The following is a 27,195-nucleotide window of genomic DNA, read 5'->3' on the forward strand; positions in this document are numbered from 1 at the left end:
AATCCCACTCTGACCCCCCATAGCCCTTCATTCTAACCCCCCTCCCCCCTTTATCTCCCCCCAGGTTACCCTCCCCCCCTAATGCTGCTGATCTCCCCACCCCCCCCATTCCGCCCCCCCCCCCAACCCCACTCTGACCCCCCAGGCCCCCCCATAGCCCCCCATTCTAACCTCCCATCCCCCCTTTTATCCCCCCCAGGTACCCCCCAGGAGCCCCCCCTGCCCCAATGCTGCCGATCTCCCTGTTCCCTACCTGCACTCCAGGACCCCCCCAGCCCCACTCTGACCCCCCTTAGCCCCCCATTCTCATCCTCCATCCACCCTTTATCCCCCCCCAGGTGGCCCCCCCTCCCAATGCTGCTGATCTCCCCACCCCCCCATTCCCGACCCCCCCACGACCCCGCTCTGACCCCCCAGACCTCCCCATAACCCCCCATTCTAACCCCCATCCCCCTTTTGTCCCCCCCCAGGTGCCCCCCCGCCCCCCACCCCGATGCTGCTGACCTCCCTGTTCCCCATCCCCACTCCAGGACCCCCTCAGAACCCCACTCTGACCCCCCAGGCCCCCCCATAGCCCCCCATTCTAACCCCCCTCCCCCCTTTATCTCCCCCCAGGTTACCCTCCCCCCCTAATGCTGCTGATCTCCCCACCCCCTCCATTCCCGACCCCCCCCCAACCCCACTCTGACCCCCCAGGCCCCCCCATAGCCCCCCATTCTAACCTCCCATCCCCCCTTTTATTCCCCCCAGGTGCCCCCCCCTGCCTGCCCCAATGCTGCCAATCTCCCCATTCCCCACCCACACTCCAGGACCCCCCCAACCCCACTCTGACCCCCCAGACCCCCCCATAGCCCCCCATTCTAACCTCCCATCCCCCCTTTTATCCCCCCAGGTGCCCCCCCCGCCCCCCCCCGCCCCGATGCTGCCGATCTCCCCGTTCCCCACCCGCGCCCTGGCTGCGCTGAACGCCGTGGCTCAGGCTCTGCTCTTCCCCGCCGCCTTCGCCCTCAACCAACTCCTGGACCTCCAACCCAGCACCGCCGAGCGGCGCCGCCGGCAGCGCTGCCTGGACATCAGCAGGAGGGCGGTTCTGGGTTCGGTGCTGGCGGTTCTGTTGGTGCTGGCGCTGCCGCTGGCGGCTGTGGGGCTGCTGCTCTGGTTGCCGGCGCAGGCGACACGAAGGCAGTTTGCCTACAGCTCTTGGGCTTCGGCCGAAACCGCGGTGCCGTGGGACGGCCGGCAGCGCCGGGATTTCACCTTCATCAGCGCCAACGTCTGCCTGCTGCCCAGCGGCATCGCCAAGTTCAGCAATTTGGGGCAGACGGCGTCGAGGGCGAAATACTTGGGCCGGTGTTTGGCACCCGATGGGCCCACGGATCGGCAGCCCCTCGTGGGTGACGGTGGAGGATGGGGGTACGGGGGGACGTGGAGAGCCGGGACGGAGCGGCGTGGGGATGGAGGTGGGTGTATGGGGGTGTGTGGGGGGTGGGGGGATGGAGAGGGGGGAAGAAGGGGTGGGGAGGTGAGAAAAAGGGGTTCCGAAAGGTGTGGTTGTGGAGGAGACGATGGGTGTAGTCATGGAGGTCCGAAAAGGTGTAGTCATGGAGGTGCCAATGGGTGTAACTGTGGAGATCCCATTGGGTGTCACCATGGAGATCCTAAAAGGTGTAGTCATGGAGGTCCCAAAAAGTGTAGTCATGGAGGACTGAAAAGGTGTAGTCATGGAAAACCAAAAAGGTGTAGTTATGGAGGTCAAAATGGGTGTAGTCATGGAGGACCGAAAAGGTGTAGTCTTGGAGGAGCCAATGGGTGTAGCCATGGAGGGCCCAATGGGTGGATCTGTGGAAATCCCATTGGGTGTCACCATGGAGGACCCAATGGGTGTAACCATGGAGATCCTAAACGGTGTAGTCATGGAGGACCCAAGAAGTGTAGTCATGGAGGTCAAATGAGTGTAGTCATGGAAGTCCCAAAGGGTGTCACCATGGAGATCTTGAGAGGTGTTACTGTGGAGGACCCAGTGGGTGTAGTCATGGAGGTCCTAATGGGTGTAACTGTGGAGGACTCAATGGGCGTAACTTTGGAGGTCTTGAGGAGTGTAAGCGTGGAGATCCTAAAAGGTGTAGTCATGGAGGTCCTAAAAGGTGTAGTAATGGAGGACCCAATGGGTGTAGCCATGGAGATCCTAAATGGTGTAGTCATGGAGGACCCAAGAAGTGTAGTCATAGAGGTCAAAATGGGTGTAGTCGTGGAGGTCTCGAGAGGTGTTACCATGGAGGACCCAAAAAGTGTAGTCATGAAGGACCCAATGGGTGTAGCTATGGAGGACCCAAAAGGTGTCACCATGGAGGTCTTGAGGGGTGTAGCCATGGAGGACCCAATGGGTGTAGCCGTGGAGGACCCAAAAGGTGCAGTCATGGAGGTCACAAAAAGTGTAGTCATGGAGGACACAATGAGTGTATTCATGGGGGACCCAAAGGGTGTCACCGTGGAGGTCCCTTTGGGTGTCACCATGGAGGACCCAATGGGTGTCACCACAGCGATCCCATGGGGTGGTGCTGTCTGTGGGTCTGGCCGCGGAGATCCCAAAGGTCACAACCCCACATATCCCCATAGGTGTGACTGTGGAGATCCCACGGGATCCAAAGGAGAGCATCTGGGCCACCCCAGCAGAGCCACCCATGGGTGCCCCAAAGGAGGGGGCCTGGATCACCCCAACGGAGCCATCCAAGGACAACCAAAGGGACACAGTCATCGACATCCCCAGGGATGGGGTGAAGGACACCTCATGGGGCCCAACAACCACCGACACCCCATGGCATGCGGTCAAGGACCCCCCAAAGGACCCAACCATGGAGACCCCAACGGATCCAACCACTCACACCCTGAGGGTTGGGACCCGGGTCACCCCAAAGGACCCAACCCCAAGGGACGGGGACACCCCATGGGATGAGCTCAGAGTCACCCCAATGGACAACGACACCCCATGGGACCCAACCGGGGCCACCCCAAAGCACAGGGACCCCCAAAGGGACCCAACCAGGACCACCCCAATGCTCAGGGCCACCCCAATGGACAACGACACCCCATGGGACCCAACCGGGGCCACCCCGAGACGCAGAGACCCCCCGACCCCCCCACCCTCACCCCCACCCCGCACCTGGCTGGGTTCCTCCCCCCAGCTGTGGGAGCGCTTCCCCCCGGCCGCAGACTTCGTGTGCCTGCAGGAGGTGTTTGACCCCGTGGCTGAGGCGCTGCTGTGCCGCCAGCTGAAGCTCCGTTACCCCCACGTGTTGCACGGGGTGGGCGCCGGGGGGCTCCGTGCCGGGGGGCTGAAGGTGCTGGGCAGCGGGCTGCTGGTGGCTTCTCGATATCCGGTGATGGCTGCCAGCTTCTACTGCTACCCCAACGGGGCTGGGGAGGACGCGCTGGCGGCCAAAGGGCTGCTGTGCATCCAGGTGAGTGCTGAGGGAGCGGGGGTGGGTGGGATTGTGTGCTGGTGTGTCGTTGTGTCGTTGCGTTGTTGTGTGCTGGTGTGTTGTTGTGTCGTTGTGTTCTTGTGTCCTTGTGTGCTGGTGTGTCATGTTGTGTCATTGTGGCTGGTGTGTTGTTGTGTCGTTGTGTCCTTGTGTCCTTGTGTGCTGGTGTGTCATGTTGTGTCATTGTGGCTGGTGTGTTATTGTGTCATTGTGTCCTTGTGTCCTTGTGTTGTTGCGTGCTGGTGTGTTGTTGTGTCGTTGTGTCATTGTGTCATTGTGTCCTTGTGTCCTTGTGTGCTGGTGTGTCATGTTGTGTCATTGTGGCTGGTGTGTTATTGTGTCGTTGTGTCCTTGTGTGCTGGTGTGTTGTTGTGTCATTGTGCCCTTGTGTACTGGTGTGCCGTGTTGTTGTGTCATTGTGTGCTGGTGTGTCATTGTGTCATTGTGTCCTTGTGTCCCTGTGTGCTGGTGTGTTGTTGTGTCCTTGTGTTGTTGTGTACTGGTGTGTCGTGGTGTTCTTGTGTCCTTGTGTGCTGATGTGTCATGTCATTGTGTCATTGTGTGCTGGTGTGTTATTGTGTCCTTGTGTCGTTGTGTCCTTGTGTTGTTGTGTCATTGTGTGCTGGTGTGTTATTGTGTCGTTGTGCCCTTGTGTCGTTGTGTGTTGGTGTGTTATTTTGTTGTTGTGTCATTGTGTCCTTGTGTCACTGTGTTGTTGTGTTATTGTGTGCTGGTGTGTTGTTGTGTCCTTGTGTCCCTGTATCCTTGTGTTGCTGTGTTATTGTGTCGTTGTGTGCTGGTGTGTGATTGTGTGATTGTGTCATTGTGTGATTGTGTCATTGTGTCACTGTGTCATTGTGTCGTTGTGTCATTGTGTGCTGGTGTGTTATTGCGTCACTGTGTTGTGTCACTGTGTCGCTGTATCGTTGTGTTGTTGTGTCCTCATGTCATTGTGTCATGTGGTTGTATTGTTGTGTTGCTGTATTGTTGTGTTGTTGTGTCATTATGTTGTTGTGTCACTGTATCGTTTGTATTGTTGTGTTGTTGTGTCCTCATGTCGTTGTGTCATGTGGTTGTGTCCTTGTGTTGTTGTGTCAGTGTGTCACTGTATCGTTGTGTCATTGCGTCCCCCATCCCAATACCCCCCACCCCACAATCTCCCACCCCATAATCCCCCGCTCCACAACCCCGACCCCAAAACCCCCCACCCTACACCCCCTCCATCCCATAATCCCCCACCCCGTAAGCCCCAGAACCCATAAACACCTTTACCACATAACCTCCATCCATCCCATAATGCTACCCATCCTATAATACCCGCCCACCCATCCCATAATGCCACCCATGCATCCCATAATGCCACCCATCCCATCATGCCCTCCGTCCATCCCATAAAGCTCCCCCACCCATCCCACAATGCCCTCCGTCCATCCCATCATGCCCTCCACCTATCCCATTATCCTCTACTCCCCCACCCATCCCATAATGCCCTCCGTCCATCCCATAATGCTCCCCCACCCATCCCACAATGCTCTACTCCCCCACCCATCCCATCCCATAATCCTCTACTCCCCCACCCATCCTGTAATACTCCCCTATCCATCCCATAATGCCCTCCACCCATCCCATCATGCCCTGCTCCCCCCACCCATCCCATCATGCTCTGTTCCCCCACTCATCCCATCCCACAATGCTCTGCTCCCCCCCATCCCCTAATACTCCCCTATCCATCCCGTAATGCCCTCCATCCCATCCCATCATGCTCTGCTCCCCCACCCATCCCATAATGCCCTGCTCCCCCACCCATCCCATAATGCCCTGCTCCCCCACTCATCCCATCCCACAATCCTCTACTCCCCTACCCATCCCATAATACTTCCCTACCCATCCCATAATGCCCTCCATCCATCCCATAATGCCCTCCGTCCATCCCATAATGCTCCCCCACCATCCCACAATGCCCTGCTCCCCCACCCATCCCATCCCATAATACTCCCCTATCCATCCCATAATGCCCTCCACCCCATCCCACAATGCCCTGCTTCCCCACCCATCCCATAATGCACTCCGTCCATCCCATAATGCTCCCCCACCCATCCCACAATGCCCTGCTCCCCCAGCTATCCCATCCCACAATCCTCTGCTTCCCCACCCATCCCATAATTCTCTGCTCCCCCACCCATCCCACAATGCCCTGCTACCCATCCCATCCCATCCCATCCCACAATGCTCTGCTCCCTCACCCCTCGTGTCCCAAAATGCCCTGCTCCCCCACCCATCCCATCCCACAATGCTCTGCTCCCCCACCCATCCCATCATGCCCTCCACCCGTCCCACAATGCCCTGCTCCCCCACTCATCCCATCCCACAATCCTCTACCCCCCCACCTATCCCATAATACTCCCCTACCCATCCCATAATGCCCTCCGTCCATCCCATAATGCTCCCCCACCCATCCCATGATGCCCTGCTCCCCCACCCATCCCATCCCATAGTCCTCTGCTCCCCCACCCATCCCACAATGCCCTGCTCCCCACCCATCCCACAATGCCCTGCTCCCCCTCTCCCCACAGGTGAGCCTGGGCCATGTTTCGGGCTGCCGGCTGCTGGGCTACGTGAGCTGCACGCACCTGCAGGCGCCCGAGCGTGAGTGGGGCGGGGGGGGGTGGCACTGCGTGGTGACACCGTGTGGTGACATGTGTGTGGTGACATGTGTGTGGTGACACCGTGTGTGGTGACAGCGTGTGTGGTGACATGTGTGGTGACACTGTGTGGTGACACCGTGTGTGGTGACACCATGTGCTGATGGTCACCGTGTGTGGTGACACCGTGTGTGGTGACACTGTGTGGTGATGGTCACTGCATTTGGTGACAGCGCGTGGTGACACGTGTGTGGTGACACCATGTGCTGATGGTCACTGTGTGTGGTGACACTGTGTGTGGTGACACCGCATGCTGATGGTGTGTGGTGACACTGTGTGGTGATGGTGACAGTGTGTGGTGACACCGTATGGTGGCGGTGTGCGGTGTATGGTGACCATGTGTGGTGACACCACGTGTGGTGACACCGCGTGCTGATGGTCACCGTGCGTGGTGACACCGTGTGGTGTATGGTGACCATGTGTGGTGACACCGTATAGTGACAGTGTGTGGTGCCACCATAGGGTGGCAGTGCGTGGTGACACTGTATGGTGGCGGTGTGTGGTGACACTGTATGGTGGCGGTGTGTGCTGTATGGTGGTGTTGTGTGGAGACACCGTATGGTGACCGTGTGTGGTGGCACCGTGTGGTGACGGTGATGGTGTGTGGTGTATGATGGCGATGTGTAGTGACACTGTATGGTGACTGTGTGGGGTGACACCGTGTGGTGGCGGTGTGTGGTGACACCGTGTGCTGATGGTCACTGTGTGTGGTGACACCATGTGCTGATGGTGTGTGGTGATGGTGACAGTGTGTGGTGACACCATATGGTGACGTTGTGTGGTGACACCATATGGTGACGTTGTGTGGTGATGGTGATGGTGACAGTGTGTGGTGACACCATATGGTGACGTTGTGTGGTGACACCATATGGTGATGGTTTGTGGTGACACCATATGGTGACGTTGTGTGGTGATGGTGATGGTGACGGTGTGTGGTGACACCGTATGGTGTTGGTGTGTGTGTGACACTGTGCTGATGGTGACCGTGTGTGGTGTATGGTGACGGTGACACCATATGGTGTGTGGTGTGTGGTGATGGTGAGCGTGTGTTGTGACACCGTGTGCTGATGGTGTGTGGTGATGGTGACAGCGAGTGGTGACGCTGTATGGTGATGCTGGTGGTGATGCTGAAAGGTGATGGTGACGCTGTATGGTGACACTGAATGATGATGGTGATGGTGATGCTGGTGGTGATGCTGAAAGGTGATGGTGATGCTGATGGTAATGCTGAATGGTGATGCTGAATGGTGATGCTGAATGGTGATGCCTCTGATGGTGATGGTGATGCTGTATGCTGAATGATGATGGTGATGGTGATGGTGATGCTGAATGGTGATGCTTCTGCTGAAAGGTGATGGTGATGCGGGTGGTGATGGTGATGGTGATGCTGAAAGGTGATGGTGATGCTGTATGCTGAATGGTGATGGTGATGCTGAAGGGTGATGGTGATGATGATGCTGAATGATGATGGTGATGCTGAATGCTGATGCTGAATGCTGTATGGTGATGCTGTATGGTGATGGTGATGCTGATGGTGATGCTGTATGCTGAATGATGATGGTGATGGTGATGCTGAATGATGATGGTGATGCTGAATGCTGATGCTGAATGCTGTATGGTGATGCTGTATGCTGTATGGTGATGGTGATGCTGATGCTGATGCTGAATGCTGTATGGTGATGCTGATGGTGATACTGATAGCGACCCCAAATGGTGACGGTGCCCCCCTGTGCCCCCCCCTCAGGCGACGCAGCCATCCGCAATGAGCAGCTGAGGCTGGCGCTGCTCTGGGTGCAGCACTTCCAGGAGATGCACAGCAACAGGGGGGACGTGGTGGGCTTCGATGTGCTCTGCGGGGACCTCAACTTCGACAACTGCTCCAGGGGTGGGCGGGGAAATGGGGGGGACGTGGGGGGGTGGGGGGGGTTGGGGGTGTGGGGAGATGGGGGGATGTGGGGGGAGATGGGGGATATGGGAGGATATGGGGGGATGTGGAGGATATGGGGGGTATGGGGATATATGGGGAGATGAGGGGTATGGGGGGATGTGGGGGGATATTGGGGGGCTATGGGGGGATTTATGGGGACGTGGGGGGCTTCGATGTGCTCTGCGGGGACCTCAGCTTTGACAACTGCTCCAGGGGTGGGCGGGGAAATGGGGGGGACGTGGGGGGGTGGGGGGGTGTGGGGGTATGGGGAGGATATGGGGGGATATGGGGAGGTGTGGTTATGGGGTGTAGTTATGGGGTGTGGGCTGTGGGCTGTGGGATGTAGTTATGGGGTGTAGTTATGGGGTGTGGTTATGGGATGTGGTTGTGGGATGTGGTTATGGGATGTGGTTGTGGGGTGTGGTTATGGGGTGTGGTTATGGGATGTGGTTGTGGGGTGTGGTTATGGGATGTGGTTATGGGATGGCTGTGGGCTGTGGGCTGTGGCTGTGGCTGTGGTTATGGGATGGCAGCAGTGCAGTCGCTGCCCGCAGCCGACGGCTCCAACCAGCAGCACGCGCTGTTCCGCCGTTACTGCGATCCGTGCCGCGTGGGGCTGCGCCGGGAAGCGCCGTGGGCCATGGGTAACACAGCAAAGCCCAAAGAAACCCCAAAGAAACCCCAAATCGAGCCATGAACGGAACCCCAAATCCAACCCTACATCGAACCCCAAATCGAACCCCAAATGGAACCCCAAATCGAACCCTACATTGATCCCCAAATGGAACCCTAAATGGAACCCCAAATCGAACCCCAAATCGAACCCTAAATGGAACCCCCAAATCTATCCCCAAATCAAACCCTAAATTGAACCCCAAATCAAACCCCAAAGAAACCCCAAATCGAGCCCTGAATGGAACCCCAAATCAAACCATACTTCTGACCCTAAATCAAACCCTAAACTGAATCCCAAATCGAACCTTAAATTGGATCCCAAATCGAACCCTAAATAAAACCCCAAATCAAACCCTAAATTAAACCCCAAATCTAACCCTACCTCAAACCCTAAATTGAACCCCAAATCAAACCCCAAATCAAACCCTACATCGAACCCCAGATCAGTACATCCGACCCCAAATCGAACCCCAAATTGGATCCCAAATCAAACCCTAAATAAAACACCAAATCAAACCCTAAATTAAACCCCAAATCTAAGCCTACATCCAACCCCAAATCGAACCCTAAATTAAACCCCAAATAGGACCCTAAAGAAACCCCAAATCGAACCCTACGTCGAACCCCAAATGTAATCGTACATCTGACCCTAAATCAAACCCTACATTGGATTCCAAATTGAACCCTAAATAAAACCCCAAATCAAACCCTAAATTGAACCCCAAATCAAACCCTAAATCTAACCCCAAATCTAACCCCAAGTAAAACCCTAAATAAAACCCCAAATCTAGCCCCAAATCTAACCGCAAATCCAACCTCAACCCCAAATCGAACCCCCACCCCAAACCAAACCCCAAATCTAACCCTAAATTAAACGCCAAACCAAACCCTAAATTAAACCCCAAATCGAACCCTAAATCTAACCCCAAATAAAACCCTAAACCAAACCCCAAATCTAACCCTAATCTAACCCCAAACCAAACCTGAAATTAAACCCCAAATAAAACCCCAAATAAAACCCTAAATAAACCCCCAGTAAAACCCCAAATCTAACCCCCAATCTAACCCTACATCTGATCCTAAATCCAACCCTAAATTAAACCCCAAATCTAACCCCAAATTAAACCCTAAATCTAACCCCAAATAAAAGCCTAAATCTAACCCCAAATAAAACCCCAAGTAAAACCCTAAATAAAACCTCAAATCTAACCCCAAATCTAACCTCAACCCCAACCCCAAACCAAACCCCAAATCAAACCCCAAATCTAACCCTAAATCTAACCCCAAATCAAACCCCAAATCTAACCCCAAATCTAACCCCAAATCTAACCCCAAATCTGACCCCAAATCAAACCCCAAATCAAACCCCAAATCGAACCCCTAATAGAACCTCAACCCCAAATTGAACCGCAAATCAAACCTCAAATCGAACCCCAACCCCACCCCAACCCCAATCCCACCCCAATCCCAATCCCACCCCAACCCCAATCCCACCCCAATCCCAATCCCACCCCAACCCCAATCCCACCTCAATCCCAATCCCAATCCTAACTTCACCTCAACCCCAATCCCATCCCAACCCCAACCTCAACCCCATCCCAAATCCCAATCTCACCCCACTCCACACCCCATATGGCCCCATATGACCCCATAAGACCCCATAACCCCATAAGACCCCATAACCCCATAAAACCCCATAAGACCCCATAAAACCCCGTAAGACCCCATAAAACCCCATAAGACCCCATAAGACCCGATAAGACCCCATAAAACCCGATAGGACCCCATAAAACCCCGTAAGACCCCATATGACCCCATAAGACCCCATAAGACCCCATAGGACCCCATTCACACTCCATAAGGACCCCATAAAACCCCATAAGACCCCATAAGACCCCGTCTGACCGCAGGCACACTGCTGGATTACCTGAAGATCTACGACGACCCCATAAACAGCCCTGAGAAAATGAGGAGGTGAGGCAGCTTATGGGGTCAGCGGGGGGCTTTTGGGGTCAGTGGGGTCGTGTGGGGTCATGTGGGGTCATTATGGGGTTATTATGGGGTTATTAGGGGATCATTATGGGGTCATTATGGGGTCACAATGGGATCCTTGTGGGGTCATTATGGGGTCAGTGTGGGGTCATGGGGTCATTATGGGGTCATTCTGGGGGCATTGTGGGGTCATTATGGGGTCATTGGGTTATTAGGGGACATTGTGGGGTCATTATGGGATCATTATGGGGTCATTAGGGGGTCACAACGGGGTCATTGTGAGGTCATTGTGGGGTCATTATGGGGTCATTATGGGATCATTTGGGGACACAATGGGGACATTATGGGGTCATTATGGGATCTTTGTGCGGTCATTCTGGGTACTATGGGGTCATCATGGGAACATTGTGGGGTCACTGTGGGGTTATTATGGGGACATTAGGGGACATCGTGGGGTCATTAGGGGTCATCATAGGGTCATCATGGGGTCATCGTGGGGTCATTGTGGGGTCATTAGAGGTCATCATGGGGTCATCGTGGGGTCATGGGACATTGTGGGGTCATTTTGGGGTCATTGGTCATTGGGGACATTGTGGGGTCATCATGGGGTCATCGTGGGGTCATTGTGGGGTCATTAGAGGTCATCATGGGGTCATTATGGGATCATTATGGGACATAATGTCCCCATAATGTCCCCAAATATCCCCCAATGTCCCCAAATGTCCCCAATGTCCTCAAATATCCCTAATGTCCCCACAATGTCCCCAGAGTCCCCCAATGTCCCCCAATGTCCCCAAATGTCCCCAAATGTCCCCCCATGTCCCCATAATGTCCCCAGTGTCCCCAAATGTCCCCAATGTCCCCCAATGTCCCCATAATGTCCCCATAATGTCCCCAATGTCCCCCAGTGTCCCCAAATGTCCCCCCATGTCCCCATAATGTCCCCAGTGTCCCCATAATGTCCCCAATGTCCCCCAGTGTCCCCAAATGTCCCCCAATGTCCCCATAATGTCCCCAATGTCCCCCAGTGTCCCCAAATGTCCCCCAATGTCCCCATAATGTCCCCCAATGTCCCCCAATGTCCCCCAATGTCCCCAAATGTCCCCAATGTCCCCATAATGTCCCCAAATGTCCCCCAATGTCCCCATAATGTCCCCAGTGTCCCCATAATGTTCCCAATGTCCCCCAATGTCCCCATAATGTCCCCCAATGTCCCCAAACGTCCCCTCAGGACTCTCTCAGATCCGGAGGGTCGGCGGCGTTTCCTGGCGGGACCCCTGGTGTGCAGCCCCAAATGTCACCCCAGCGGTGACCCCAAATGTCACCCCGACCCCAGCGGTGACCCCGAATCTGCAGAGTGGCGCGGCCGGCGCGTGGACTACATCCTGTACAGGGAGTGCGGCACACAGCTCGGCACGGTGACGGAATGCGGTGGCATTGGGGTGGGGTTGGGGTGGGATTGGGGTGGGATTGGGGTTGGGGTGGGGTTGGGGTTGGGATGGGATTGGAGTGGGATTGGGATTGGGATTGGGGTGGGATTGGGATTGGAATTGGGATTGGAGTGGGATTGGAGTGGGATTAGGGTTGAGGTGACATTGGGGTGGGATTGGGATGGGATTGGGATGGGATTGGGATTGAGTTTGGGATTGGGGTGGGATCAGGGTGGGATCAGGGTGGGATCGGGGTGGGTTTGGGATTGGGGTGAGATTGGGGTGGCATTGGGATTGGGGTGGGATCGGGGTGGGATTGGCATTGGGATTGGGGTGGAGTTGGGGTGGGATCGGGATCAGGATCGGGATTGGGATTGGGGTAGGGTTGGGCTGAGATTGGGGTGGGGTTGGGGTGGGGTTGGGATTGGGGTGGGGTTGAGGTTGGGGTTGGGATTGGAATTGGGGTGGGGTTGGGGTAGGATTAGGATTGGGGTGGGGTTGGGGTGGGATTGGGATTGGGGTGGGGTGGGGTAGCGGTGGGATTCAGATTTGGGTGGGATTAGGATTGGGGTGGGGTTGGGGTGGGGTTGGGGTGGGATTGGGATTGGGATTGGGATTGGTGTGAGGATCTGTGGTACCGGGTTGGAACCTATGGGGCTGGAGAGGGATCTGTGGGTCTGAGGTGGGATCTATGGGGCAGAGATGGCATCTGTAGGGCCATTTTGGGCTCTATGGGGTCACACTGTGCTCTATAGGGCCGTGTTCGCTCTATAGGGCCATGCTGTGCTCTATAGGGCTGTATTGGCTCTATAGGACCATATTGTGCTCTATAGGTCCGTGTTGGCTCTATAGGGCCATTCTATGCTCAGTAGGGCTGTGTTGGCTCTATAGGGGCATATTGGCTCTATAGGGCCATGCTGTGCTTTATAGGGCCATGTTGGCTCTATAGGGTCATGCTATGCTCAGTAGGGCTGTGTTGGCTCTATAGGGTCGCGCTGCACTCTATAGGGCCATATTGGCTCTATAGGGCCATGCTGTGCTCTGTAGGGCCGTGTTGGCTCTATAGGGCCATGCTGTGCTCTGTAGGGCCATGCTGGCTCTATAGGGCCGTGTTGGGTTCTGTAGGGCCATATTGGCTCTATAGGGCCGTGTTCCCGTCACCCCACAGGAGGTTTCCGCTCTGGGCTTTGTGACAGCGCTGGCCGCCCGCTCCGATCACCTCCCCGTCGCGCTGACCCTCAGCGTCGGCCCCACAAGTGGGGGGGGCCCGGACCCACAACTGCCCCCCCCCACTCTGAGACCCCCAGCTGCTCCCCCAGATGATGACCCCAAAATGCCCCCCCAGGTCCCCAAATGGCCCTAGATGTCCCATAATGGCCCCCGATGTCCCCAGTCCCAATTCCAATCAGAATTCCTATTCCAATCCCAATCCTGATCCCAATCCCACCCCAATCCCAATCCCAATCCTGATCCCAATCCCACCCCAATCCCACTCCAAACCCCAAATCCCATCCTCAACTCCACTCCAACCCCAATCCCAATCCAACCCCAATCCAATCCCAAACTTAAACCCAACCCCAATCCCAACCCACCCCAATCCCAACTCCAATCCCACTCCCAATCCCAATCCCAATTCCACCCCAATCCCAGCCTCACCCCAATCCCAATCCCAACCCCATCCCAATCCCACTCCCACCCCAATCCCACTCCAATCCCACCCCAACCCCCCCCATGTCCCCCCCCCCATATTTTATTCATTGGAGAGAAATAAAGGGACGAGAACAGCGCTGTGGGGTTTCTATGGGATCTATGGGGTCTGTGGGATCTCTGAGGGATCTATGGGGTCTATGGGATCTCTGTGGAATCAATTGGGACCTAGGGGATCTCTATGGGATCTCTGTGGGATCTATTGGGATCTATGGGATCTCTGTGGGATCTCTGTGGGGTCTGTGGGATCTCTGAGGGATCGCTTGGGATCTATGGGATCCTTATGGGGTCTATGGGATCTCTGTGATTTCTGTGGGATCGATTGGGATCTATGGGATCTCTATGGGATCTCTTTGGGATTCCTTATGGGATCTCTATGGGGTCTCTATGGGGTCTCCATGCATCTCTGTAGGATCTCTAGGGGATCTCTGTGGGATTCCTTATGGGATCTCTATGGGGTCTCTATGGGGTCTCCATGCATCTCTGTAGGATCTCTAGGGGATCTCTGTGGGATTCCTTATGGGATCTCTATGGGGTCTCTATAGGGTCTCTATGGGATCTCTATGCATCTCTATGGATCTCTGTAGGATGCTATGGATCTCTATGGGGTCTCTATGGATCTCTGTGGATTCCTTATGGGGTCTCTATGGGGTCTCCGTGGGATTTCTGGGATCCCCCCATGGGATCGGGGCTCTGTGGGTCCCCATTGTCCCCCCCCCCCCCCCCAAAAAAAAAAAAAAAAAAGAGACACAGCGACTCGATGGGGCTCAACAGTTTTTATTGGACGGCACCGACATGGGGGGGGATCTATGGGGCAGGAAGGGGGGGGGGATGAATCTATGGGGCAGGAAGGGGGGGGGGTGAATCTATGGGGCAGGAAGGGGGGGGGGTGAATCTATGGGGCAGGAAGGGGGGGGGGTGAATCTATGGGGCAGGAAGGGAGAACGATGCTATGGGGTGGGGGGGGATGATGCCATGGGGCAGAGGAGGACGATGCCATGGGGCGGAGGGGGCGATTCTATGGGGCAGAGGAGGACAATGCTATGGGGCAGAGGGGGATGATGCTATGGGGTGGGGGGAGCAATGCTATGGGGCAAAAGGGGGCGATACTATGGGGCAGAAGGGGGTGATGCTATGGGGTGGGGGGAATGATGCTATGGGGCAGAGAGGGAGGATGCTATGGGGCGGAGGGGGCGATTCTATAGGGCACAGGGGGGTGATGCTATGGGGCAGAGGGGAATGATGCTATGGGGTAAAGGGATTGATGCTATGGGGCAGAGGGGGGGCGATGATTCTATGGGGCAGAGGCGGCAATGCTATGGGGTGGGGGGGATGATGCTATGGGGCAGAGGGAAGTGATGCTATGGGGTGGGGGGGAACGATGCTATGGGGAAGAGGGGGGTGATTCTATGGGGCAGGGGATGATGCTATGGGGCACAGGGGGACGGAGATGTGGGGTGGGAGGATGCGATGCCATGGGGGGGGTCGGTGCTATGGGGCGGGGGGATCAGCGCTATGGGGCACAAGGAGAGGTTACAGTGTGGGGGGGGGTCGGTGCTGTGGGGCACGGAGGGAGTGACGCTATGGGGCGGGGGGGGTCGCTGCTATGGGGCAGGAGGAGGTGGGTCTATGGGGCAGGGGGGCAGCGCTATGGGGCACGGGGGAGGGGCTGAGCAATGGTTTGGGGATTGGAGGTGTGGGGCACAACGGAGGGGGGGGCACATAAGTGTGAATATGTGGGGCGGGGGCTGCCCCATAGATTGCATTGGGGGGGCTGTGAGGCTGCCCCATAAGTGTGCGTATGTGGGTCAGGGGCTGCCCCATAGATTGCATAGCAGCAGTTGTGGGGCTGCCCCATAAGTGTGAATATGTGGGTCAGAGGCTGCCCCATAAGTGTGTTTTGGTCCAGGGCTGCCCCATAAGTGTGCGTATGTGGGTCCAGGGCTGCCCCATAGATTGCATAGCAGCAGTTGTGGGGCTGCCCCATAAGTGTGTGTATGTGGGTCAGAGGCTGCCCTATAAGTGTGCATCTGTGGGGCTGCCCCATAGATTGCATAGTGGGGGCTGAGGGGCTGCCCCAGAAGTGTGAATGTGTGAGTCAGGGGCTGCCCCATAAGTGTGTACCTCAAGCTGTGGGGCTGCCCCATAAGTGTACATCTGTGGGTCCAGGGCTGCCCCATAGATTGCATAGTGGGGATTGGGGCGCTGCCCCATAAGTGTGCGCATGTGGGTCAGGGGCTGCCCCATAAGTGTGTACCTCGAGCTGTGGGGCTGCCCCATAGATTGCATAGCAGTGGTTTGGGGCTGCCCCATAAGTTTGCGTATGTGGGTCAGGGGCTGCCCCATAGATTGCACTACAACAGTTGTGGGGCTGCCCCATAAGTGCGCATCTGTGGGTCCAGGGCTGCCCCATAAGTGTGCGTATTTGGGTCAGGGGCTGCCCCACTGATTGCATAGTGGGGGCCGTGGGGCTGCCCCACAAGTGTGCATCTGTGGGGCTGCCCCATAGATTGCATAGTGGGGACTGTGAGGCTGCCCCATAAGTGTGCGTATTCGGGTTGTGGGGCTGCCCTATAAGTGTGTACCTCGAGTTGTGGGGCTGCCCCATAAGTGTGTGCCCCACAGTGCTGCCCCACAGCTCTGCCCCATAGCCCCACCCCATAGCTCTTCCCCATAACTGCCCCATAGCTGCCCATAGCACCCCATAACCACACCACTGCTCCCCATAGCTTCCCATAACTGCCCCATAGCGCCCCACAGCCACCCCATAGCGCCCCATAGCTCCCCATAACCACCCCACAGCTCCCCATAGCGCCCCATAGCGCCCCCACAGTGCCCCATAGCCACACCATAGCTCCCCATAGCGCCCCACAGCCACCCCATAGCGCCCCACAGCCACCCCATAGTGCCCCATAGCTCCCCATAACCACCCCACAGCTTCCCATAGCGCCCCATAGCGACCCCATAGCGCCCCACAGCACCCCATAGCCACCCCATAGAGCCCCACATCGCCCCACAGCCACCCCATAGCTGCCCCATAGCCACCCCATAGCGCCCCACATCGCCCCACAGCCACCCCATAGCTGCCCCATAGCCACCCCATAGCGCCCCACATCGCCCCACAGCCACCCCATAGCTGCCCCATAGCCACCCCACATCGCCCCACATCGCCCCACAGCCACCCCATAGCTGCCCCATAGCCACCCCACATCGCCCCACATGCAGCCCGCACGCGGGCGTCTCACGGCGCGCGGTTGCCGCCCCAATACTCGCTGGCTCCGCGGCGTTCGGCGCCGCCCGGCCCCACAGCGCCCCCAGGCGGAGCGGCGGAGCCGAAACCGCCGCCGCCGGGAGTCAGCAGGATGAACGTGTCCTGCGGGGGGAGCCTCGGTCACGGGGCGCCGCGCTTACGGGCTCCCATGGGCTCCTATGGGCTCCTATGGGCTCCTATGGGGTTTTATGGGTCTTATGGGGTGTGAATGGGGTGTGAATGGGGTCCTGTGGGGTCTTATGGGGTTATGGGGTCTTATGGGGTTATGGGGTCCTATGGGGTCCTATGAGGTCCTATGGGGTCTTATGGGGTCCTATGGGGCCCTATGGGGTCTTATGGGGTTTATGGGGTCTTATGGGGTCCTATGGGGTCTCATGGGGTCTTATGGGGTCTTATGGGGTCCTATGGGGTTATGGGGTCTTATGGGGTCTTATGGGGTCCTATGGGGTCTTATGGGGTTTTATGGGGTCTTATGGGGTTTTATGGGGCCCTATGGGGTCTTATGGGGTTTATGGGGTCTTATGGGGTCCTATGGGGTCTCATGGGGTTTTATGGGGTCCTATGGGGTCCTATGAGGTCCTATGGGGTCTTATGGGGTAACGGGGTCTTATGGGGTCTTATGGGGTCTTATGGGGTTATGGGGTCCTATGGGGTCCTATGGGGTTTTATGGGTCTTATGGGGTGTGAATGGGGTCTTATGGGGTCCTATGGGGTCTTATGGGGTCTTATGGGGTTATGGGGTCCTATGGGGTTTATGGGGTTTTATGGGGTTTTATAGGGTCTTACGGGGTCTCATGGGGTCCTATGGGGTCCTATGGGGTCTTTTGGGGTCTTATGGGTTTTATGGGCTCTTAGAGGCTTTTATGGAGACTTCTTGGATCTGTATGGGGTCTTATGGGGTCTTATGGGGTTTTATGGGGTCTGTATGGGGTTTTATGGGTTTTTATGGGGTTATGGGGTCCTATGGGGTATTATGGGGTGTTATGGGGTCTTATGGGGTTATGGGTTCCTATGAGGTCTTATGGGGTTATGGGGTCTTATGGGGTCTTATGGGCTTTTATGGGGTCCTACGGGGTCTTATGGGGTCTTATGGAGTTATGGGGTCCTATGGGGTCCTATGGAGTTTTATGGGGTTATGGGGTCCAATGGGGTCTTATGGGGTTTTATGGGGTTATGGGGTCTTATGGGGTGTGAATGGGGTGTGAATGGGGTCTTATGGGGTTTTATGAGGTCATATGGGTTTATGAGGTCTTATGGGGATTTATGGGGTCCTATGGGGTCTCATGGGGTTTTATGGGGTCTTATGGGGTTTTATGGGGACTTCTTGGGTCTGTATGGGGTATTATGGGGTGTTACGGGGTCTTACAGGGTTTTATGGGGTGTGAATGGGGTTATGGGGTCTTATGGGGTCTTATGGAGTTTTATGGGGTCTTATGGGGTTATGGGGTGTCTATGCGGATATGGGGTGTTATGGGATTATGGGGTCTGTATGGGGTCTGTATGGCGTTATGAAGTCTTATGAGGTTTTATGGAGTTTTATGGGGTCTTATGGGGTTATGGGATTTTATGGGGTTTTATGGGGTCTTATGGGGTTTTATGGGGTCTGTATGGGGTTATGAGGTTTTATGGGGTTATGGGGTCTTATGGGGTTATGGGGTGTTATGGGGTTTTATGGGGTTATATGGGGTCTTACGAGGTTTGTATGGGGTCTTATGGGGTTTTATGGGGTCTGCATGGGGTTATGTGGTTTTATGGGGTTTTATGGGGTTATAGGGTCTGTATGGGGTTATGGGGTTTTATGGGGTTTTGTATGGGGTTGTGGGGTGCTATGGGGTGGGGGGGGAGGGGAACAGGGGGTCCCACTACTCCCCCGGCCCCAAATCCATGCATTCTATGGGGCCGTCTATAGGGCCGCCAGCCTCCCACTCACCCCACACAAATCTATAGGGCCGACTATAGGGCCGCCAGCCCCTACTCACCCCACTCACCACCTGTAGGGCTGTTTATAGGGCCATCTATAGGGCCACCAGATCCCCCACTCACGCCCAGCCCCACACAACCTATAGAGCTGTCTATAGGGCTGCCAGCCCCCACTCACCCCACACAACCTATAGGGCCATTTATAGGGCCATCTATAGGGCCGCTAGCCCCCACTCACCCCACACAACCTATAGGGCCGCCTATAGGGCCGCCAGCACCCACTCACCCCACACGATCTATAGGGCTGCCTATAGGGCCGCCAGCCCCCACCCACCCCACACAACCTATATGGCCATCTATAGGGCCGCCAGCCCCCCACTCACCCCACACAACCTATAGGGCCGCCTATAGGGCCGCCAGCCCCCACTCACCCCACACAACCTATAGGTCCGCCTATAGGGCCGCCAGCCCCACTCACCCCACACAACCTATAGGGCCGCCTATAGGGCCGCCAGCCCCCACTCACCCCACACAACCTATAGGTCCGCCTATAGGGCCGCCAGCCCCACTCACCCCACACAACCTATAGGGCCGCCTATAGGGCCGCCAGCCCCCACTCACCCCACACAACCTATAGGGCCGCCTATAGGGCCGCCAGCCCCACTCACCCCCGGCCCCACATCCACGCAGGCTCTGCCCCCCAGGCTGACGGTTCTCCCGTCGCAGCGCTGCAACAAATTCACACCGCGGGACCCCGGGGCGCCGCCTGGGGAATGGGGGGTTATGGGGTCAGGGGGGTGTGGGATGTTATGGCGGGGTTATGGGGTCAGGGGGGTGTGGGATGTTATGGGGGGTTATGGGGTCAGGGGGGTGTGGGATGTTATGGGGGGGTTATGGGGTCAGGGGGGTGTGGGATGTTATGGGGGGGTTATGGGGTCAGGGGGGTATGGGATGTTATGGGGGGGTTATGGGGTCAGGGGGGTGTGGGATGTTATGGGGGGGTTATGGGGTCAGGGGGGTATGGGATGTTATGGGGGGGTTATGGGGTCAGGGGGGTATGGGATGTTATGGGGGGGTTATGGGGTCAGGGGGGTGTGGGATGTTATGGGGGGGTTATGGGGTCAGGGGGGTATGGGATGTTATGGGGGGTTATGGGGTCAGGGGGGTATGGGATGTTATGGGGGGGTTATGGGGTCAGGGGGGTGTGGGATGTTATGGGGGGGTTATGGGGTCAGGGGGGTATGGGATGTTATGGGGGGGTTATGGGGTCAGGGGGGTATGGGATGTTATGGCGGGGTTATGGGGTCAGGGGGGTGTGGGATGTTATGGCGGGGTTATGGGGTCAGGGGGGTGTGGGATGTTATGGGGGGTTATGGGGTCAGGGGGGTGTGGGATGTTATGGGGGGTTATGGGGTCAGGGGGGTGTGGGATGTTATGGCGGGGTTATGGGGTCAGGGGGGTATGGGATGTTATGGGGGGTTATGGGGTCAGGGGGGTGTGGGATGTTATGGCGGGGTTATGGGGTCAGGGGGGTATGGGATGTTATGGGGGGTTATGGGGTCAGGGGGGTGTGGGATGTTATGGGGGGTTATGGGGTCAGGGGGGTGTGGGATGTTATGGGGGGGTTATGGGGTCAGGGGGGTGTGGGATGTTATGGGGGGGTTATGGGGTCAGGGGGGTATGGGATGTTATGGGGGGGTTATGGGGTCAGGGGGGTGTGGGATGTTATGGGGGGGTTATGGGGTCAGGGGGGTGTGGGATGTTATGGGGTGGTTATGGGGTCAGGGGGGTGTGGGATGTTATGGGGGGGTTATGGGGTCAGGGGGGTGTGGGATGTTATGGGGGGGTTATGGGGTCAGGGGGGTGTGGGATGTTATGGGGGGGTTATGGGGTCAGGGGGGTATGGGATGTTATGGGGGGGTTATGGGGTCAGGGGGGTATGGGATGTTATGGGGGGGTTATGGGGTCAGGGGGGTGTGGGATGTTATGGGGTGGTTATGGGGTCAGGGGGGTATGGGATGTTATGGGGGGGTTATGGGGTCAGGGGGGTATGGGATGTTATGGGGTCCGGTTATGGGGTCAGGGGGGGGGTATGTGGTACGGGGTTGTGGGGGGCTATGGGGTGGGTATGGGAACTGCTATGGGGTGGTTATAGGGTACAGGGGGTTATGGGGTGTTGTGGGGTGGGTATGGGGTCTGTGGGGGGTTATGGGGCACGGGGTTGTGGGGGGGTATGGGGTGGTTATGGGGACTGCTGGGGGTGGGTATTGGGTACAGGGGATTATGGGGTGGTTATGGGGTCTGCTATGGGATGGGTCTGGGGTGTGGGGTGGGTATGGGGTGGGTACGGGGTCTCCTATGGGGTAGTTATAGGGTCTGGGGTGTTATGGGGTGGGTATGGGGTCTGCTATGGGGTATGGGTGGGTATACGGGGTTATGGGGTGGTATGAGGTCTGCTATGGGGTGGTTATAGGGTATGGGGTGTTATGGGGTGGGTATGAGGTCTGCTATGGGGTGGTTATAGGGTCTGGGGTGTTATGGGGTGGGTAGGGGGTCTGTGGGGGGGTTATGGGTATGGGGTTGTGGGGGGCTATGGGGTGGGTATGTGGTCTGCTGGGGGTGGGTATAGGGTACAAGGGGTTATGGGGTGGTATGGGGTCTGCTTGGGGGGTGTTTATAGGGTCTGGGGTGCTATGGGGTGTTGTGGGGTGTGTATGGGGTCTGTGGGGGGGTTATGGGGCACGGGGTTGTGGGGGGCTATGGGGTGGGTATGGTGTGGGTACGGGGTCTCCTATTGGTTATAGGGTATGGGGTGTTATGGGGTGGGTATGGGGTCTGTGGGGGGGTTATGGGTATGGGGTTATGGGGGGCTATGGGGTGGGTATGGGGTCTGCTATGGGGTGGGTATGGGGTCTGCTGGAGGGTGGGTGTTGGAAACGGGGGTTATGGGGTGGTACGGGGTCTGCTATGGGGTGCTTATAGGGTCTGGGGTGTAATGGGGTGTTATGGGGTGGGTATGGGGTACGGAGGGTTATGGGGTAGTATGGGGTGGTTTGGGGTGGTATGGGGTGCTTATGGGGTCTGTGGGGGGGTTATGGGGTACTGAGTTATGGGGTGCTATGGGGTGGGTATGGGGTCTGCTATGGGGTGGGTATAGGGTATGGTGTGTTATAGGGTGGGTATGGGTGGTTATAGGGTCTGGGGTGTTACAGGGTGGGTATGGGGTCTGCTATGGGGTGGGTATGGGGTGTGCTGGGGGTGGGTATAGGGTACAGGGGGTTATGGGGTGGTATGGGGTCTGCTATGGGGATTATGGGGGGCTATGTGGTGGGTATGGGGTCTGCTATGGGGTGGGTATGGGGTACAGGGTGTTATGGGGTGGGTATGGGGTCTGCTATGGGGTATGCGTGGGTATGTTATGGGATGTTATGGGGTGGCCATGGGGTGGGTATGGGGTCTGCTGGGGGCGTATAGGGTATGGGGGATTATGGGGTGGTATGGGGTGGGTATGGGGTCTGCTATGGGATATGGGGTGGCTATGGGGCATGCGGTGGCAGTGGGGTGGGTATGGGGTGTTATGGGGTGGGTATGGAGTCTACTCGGAGGTGGGTATGGGGTACATGGGGTTATGGGGTGGGTATGGGGTCTGCTGAAGGGGGTATAGGGTATGGGGGATTATGGGGTGCTATGGGGTGTTATGGGGTGTTATGGGGTGGGTATGGGGGCTCCTATGGGGTGGTTATAGGGTCCGGGGTGTTATGGGATGGGTATGGGGCCTGCTATGGGCTATGGAGTGACAATGGGGTGGCAATGGGGTGGGTATAGGGTACAGAGGGTTATGGGGTGGTATGAGGTATCATGGGGTGCTATGGGGTCTCCTATGGGGTGGTTATAGAATCTGGAGTGTTATGGGGTGTTATGGGGTGGGTATGGGGTCTGCTGTGGGGTGGGTATAGGGTACGCGGGGTTATGGGGTGGTATGGCGTGTTCTGGGGTGCGTACGGGGTCTGCTGGAGGGTATGGATGGGTATGGGGTGGGTATGGGGTGGGTATGGGGTGGGTGTGGGGTCTGCTGGGGGGTGGGTAAAGGATACAGGGGCTATGGGGTGGTATGGGGTCTCCTATGGGGTATGGGTGGGTATGGGTGGGTATGGGGTGGTATGGGGTGGTATGGGGTCCCCTATGGGGTGGTTATAGGCTCTGGGGTATTATGGGGTGTTATGGGTGGGTATGGGGTCTGCTATGGGGTATGGGGTGGGTATGGGGTCTGAAATGGGGCATGGGGTCTGCCCACCTCCCATCTCATGGGGCTGTGTGGCACCCCATAACATCCAACAGCACCCCATAAGATCCCATACCACCCCCTCTCACCCCACATCCCCCCTACCACCCCATATCCCCCTATATCACCCACTATACCCCCACCACCCCATATCCCCCCATATCCCCCCACCACCCCATATCTCCCCATATCCCCCTACCACCCCATATCCCCCCTATCACCACATATCCCCCTATATTACCCCATATCCCCCCCATCATCCCATATCCCCCCCCCACCCCATATCCCCCTACCACCCCATATCCCCCCCCACCCCATATCCCCCTATCATCCCATATCCCCCCCTACCACCCCATATCCCCCCTATCACCACATATCCCCCTATATTACCCCATATCCCCCCCATCATCCCATATCCTCCCACCACCCCATATCCCCCTCTCACCCCACATCCCCTAACCACCCCGTATCCCCCATCACCCCATATCCCCCCACCTCTCCATATCCCCCTATCACCCCATATCCCCCCCCCACCCCATATCCCCCCATCATCCCATATCCCCCCCACCACCCCATATCCTCCCTCCACCCCACATCCCTCTACCACCCCATATCCCCCTGCACCCCATATCCCCCTCTCACCCCACATCCCCTAACCCCCCCATATCCCCCATCACCCCATATCTTCCTACCACCCCATATCCCCCCCCCCCACCCCACATCCCTCTACCACCCCATATCCCCCTACCACCCCATATCCCCCCCCTACCACCCCATATCTTCCTACCACCCCATATCCCCCCACCACCCCACAACCCCCCCACCCTATATCCCCCCATCACCCCACATCCCCCAACCACCCCATCACCCCCTATCCCCCCCCCACCCCATATTCCCCCACCACCCCATATCCCCCCTGCACCCCACATGCCCCCATCACCCCATATCCCCCCCCACCCCATATCCTCCTCTCACCCCACCACCCCATATCCCCCCCCACCCCATATCAGCCCCATCATCCCATATCCCCCCCCACCCCATATCCCCCCCCCACCCTGTATCCCCCTACCACCCCATATCCCCCCACCCATCACCCCCTATCCCCCCCCACCCCATATCCCCCCATCAACCCATATCCCCCCACCACCCCATATCCCCCCTCCACCCCACATCCCTCTACCACCCCATATCCCTCCCCTACCACCCCATATCTTCCTACCACCCCATATCCCCCCACCAGCCCACATCCCCCCCCACCCTATATCCCCCTATCACCCCATATCTGCCCCCCACCACATATCCCCCCTCCACCCCACATCCCCCACCACCCCATATCCCCCCACCCATCACCCCCTATCCCCCCCCACCCCACATCCCCCCACCACCCCATATCCCCCCCTACCACCCCATATCTTCCTACCACCCCATATCCCCCCACCACCCCACATCCCCGCCCACCCTATATCCCCCCATCACCCCACATCCCCCAACCACCCCATCACCCCCTATCCCCCCCCCACCCCATATCCCCCCACCACCCCATATCCCCCCTGCACCCCACATGCCCCCATCACCCCATATCCCCCCCCACCCCATATCCCCCCATCATCCCATATCCCCCCACCACCCTATATCCCCCCTCCACCCCACATCCCTCTACCACCCCATATCCCTCCCCTACCACCCCATATCTTCCTACCACCCCATATCCCCCCACCAGCCCACATCCCCCCCACCCTATATCCCCCTATCACCCCATATCTGCCCCCCACCCCATATCCCCCCCCACCCCATATCCCCCTCTCAACCCACCACCCCACACCCCCCCACCACCCCATATCCCCCCCTATCACCCCACCACCCCATATCCCCCCCTACCACCCCATATCTTCCTACCACCCCATATCCCCCCCCAGCCCCTATCCCCCCCCACCCCATATCCCCCCATCATCCCATATCCCCCCTCCACCCCACATCCCACTACCACCCCATATCCCCCCCCAGCCCCTATCCCCCCCACCCCATATCCCCCCACCCATCACCCCCTATCTCCCCCCACCCCATATGCCCCCATCATCCCATATTCCCCCTCCACCCCACATCCCTCTACCACCCCATATCCCCCCCCTACCACCCCATATCTTCCTACCACCCCATATCCCCCCACCAGCCCACATCCCCCCCCACCCCACATCCCCCTATCACCCCATATCTGCCCCCCACCCCCTATCCCCCCCCACCCCATATCCCCCTCTCAACCCACCACCCCACATCCCCCCACCACCCCATATCCCCCCCTACCACCCCATATCTTCCTACCACCCCATATCCCCCCCCACCCTATATCCCCCTATCACCCCATATCTGCCCCCCACCACATATCCCCCCTCCACCTCACATCCCCCACCACCCCATATCCCCCCCCCATCCCATATCCCCCTCTCACCCCACCACCCCATATCCCCCCACCACCCCATATCCTCCCACCACCCCCCTACCACCCCATATCTTCCTACCACCCCACATCCCCCCGCACCCCCCGCCGGCCCGCACCGTCCATGCCGTAGGGCTGCAGCACCCTCCTGTCGCTCAGCACGGACAGCACCATTGGGCTGCGGAACTGCAGCTCCCTCCTCACGCCGTCGCCGCCCCGGAAGCGCCCCGAACCGCCGGAGCCGCGCCGCAGCTCGAAGCGCCGCAGCACCACCGGGTACCTGGGGGGGGGGGCACGGCTGCATAGGGGCGGATGGGGCGCGTGGGGACGTGCAGGGACAAATGGGGACACATGGGGGCACATGGGGGCACATTAGGGGTACATAGGGACACATAGGGACACATAGTGACACAAAGGGACACAAAGGGACACACAGGGACAAATGGGGACACATGGGGACACATAGGGACACATTAGGGGTACATAGGGATACATAGAGACACATAGGGACACATGGGGACACATAGAGGCACATGGGGACACATAGGGACTCATAGGGACACATAGGGATACATAGGGAGACATAGGGACCCACAGGGAGACATAGGGAGATATAGGGACACATAGGGACACATGGGGACACATGGGGACACAACGGAATGCATAGAGAGCCACAGAGATGCATAGGGACACATAGGGACACACAGTGACACAAAGGGACACATGGGGACACATGGGGACACAAAGGGACAAACAGGGACACAAAAGGACACATAGGGACACATAGGGACACGTAGAGAGCCACAGAGATACCTAGGGGCACACAGGGACACATAGGGACACAGAAGGACACATGGAGACACTCAGGGACACTCAGGGACACATAGGGGCACGTAGGGACACATAGGGACACATAGGGACATGTAGGGACACATAGGGGCACGTAGGGACACATAGGGACACATAGGGATATGTAGGGACACATAGGGACATGGAGGGACACACAGGGACAAACAGGGACACACAAGGACACATAGGGACACACAGGGACACATAGGGACACGTAGGGACACGTAGGGGGACACAGAGACATACAGGGACATGTAGGGACACATAGGAACATGTAAGGACACACAGGGACACAGAGAGAGCCATAGAAACACATAGGGACACATAGGGACACACAGGGACACGTAGGGACACATAGGGACATATAGAAAGCCATAGAGATATACAGGGACATGTAGGGACACGCAGGGGACACATAGGGACACATAGAGACACATGGGGGCACACAGGGACACAAAGGGACCCAAGGGGACACAAAGGAACACATAGAGACACATAAAGACATATAGGGACAAATAGGGACACCT

General features: G+C 57.5%; 3 protein-coding genes and 1 long non-coding RNA gene across 5 annotated transcripts in view; 2 read left to right on the forward strand and 2 right to left on the reverse strand.

Moving 5' to 3' along the window:
• The first annotated feature begins 886 nt into the window (after positions 1-886).
• LOC116235333 (sphingomyelin phosphodiesterase 5-like) lies at positions 887-13,883 on the forward strand. 2 transcript variants are annotated; one of them, XM_090138254.1, is made up of 8 exons: positions 887-1,460; positions 2,617-3,458; positions 6,053-6,125; positions 7,926-8,066; positions 8,663-8,752; positions 10,694-10,757; positions 12,007-12,193; positions 13,374-13,883. In XM_090138254.1, exons 1-8 carry the CDS (start codon positions 920-922, stop codon positions 13,566-13,568), a joined length of 2,133 nt encoding a protein of 710 aa, XP_089994380.1. In that variant the 5' UTR covers positions 887-919; the 3' UTR covers positions 13,569-13,883. The 2 variants fall into 2 exon arrangements, with proteins under 2 accessions (XP_089994380.1, XP_089994379.1); XM_090138253.1 differs by lacking the exon at positions 10,694-10,757 and having other exon boundaries at positions 902-1,460; positions 13,374-13,541.
• LOC149918801 (uncharacterized) lies at positions 1,469-2,611 on the forward strand (the record flags this gene model as incomplete). The annotated part of the gene is made up of 1 exon (XM_090137582.1): positions 1,469-2,611. A coding segment is annotated over exon 1 (1,143 nt), but the record flags the coding sequence as incomplete, so codon positions are not given.
• LOC149918802 (uncharacterized) lies at positions 3,896-6,473 on the reverse strand. The gene is made up of 2 exons (XR_016465397.1): positions 6,017-6,473; positions 3,896-4,927 (listed from the first exon to the last, which is right to left on the reverse strand). It is a non-coding gene; the product is annotated as an uncharacterized LOC149918802 (long non-coding RNA).
• Positions 13,884-14,842: 959 nt separating the features above from the next.
• Positions 14,843-27,195, reverse strand: part of OPLAH (5-oxoprolinase, ATP-hydrolysing) — a 75,016-nt gene continuing 62,663 nt past the window's right edge. Inside the window, exons 24-26 of the mRNA XM_090138257.1 lie at positions 25,939-26,099; positions 19,772-19,869; positions 14,843-17,285 (exon numbers count right to left, since the gene is read on the reverse strand). Of these exons, the coding sequence (XP_089994383.1) occupies positions 17,154-17,285; positions 19,772-19,869; positions 25,939-26,099 (391 nt within the window). The 3' untranslated portion in view covers positions 14,843-17,153. The remainder of the gene's footprint in view (positions 17,286-19,771; positions 19,870-25,938; positions 26,100-27,195) is intronic.

Source organism: Phasianus colchicus, chromosome 3, assembly GCF_987193195.1.
Source record: "Phasianus colchicus chromosome 3, bPhaCol1.hap1.1, whole genome shotgun sequence".
In the NCBI taxonomy this organism is placed as follows: Eukaryota; Metazoa; Chordata; class Aves; order Galliformes; family Phasianidae; genus Phasianus; species Phasianus colchicus.

Coding starts and splice junctions, on each gene's coding strand:
- LOC116235333 (XM_090138254.1), top strand. CDS start 920: ATGCTGCCGATCTCCCCGTTCCCCACCCGCGCCCTGGCTGCGCTGAAC. Junction 3,459..6,052: donor AAGGGCTGCTGTGCATCCAG/GTGAGTGCTGAG, acceptor CTCTCCCCACAG/GTGAGCCTGGGCCATGTTTC. Junction 6,126..7,925: donor GCACCTGCAGGCGCCCGAGC/GTGAGTGGGGCG, acceptor CCCCCCCCTCAG/GCGACGCAGCCATCCGCAAT.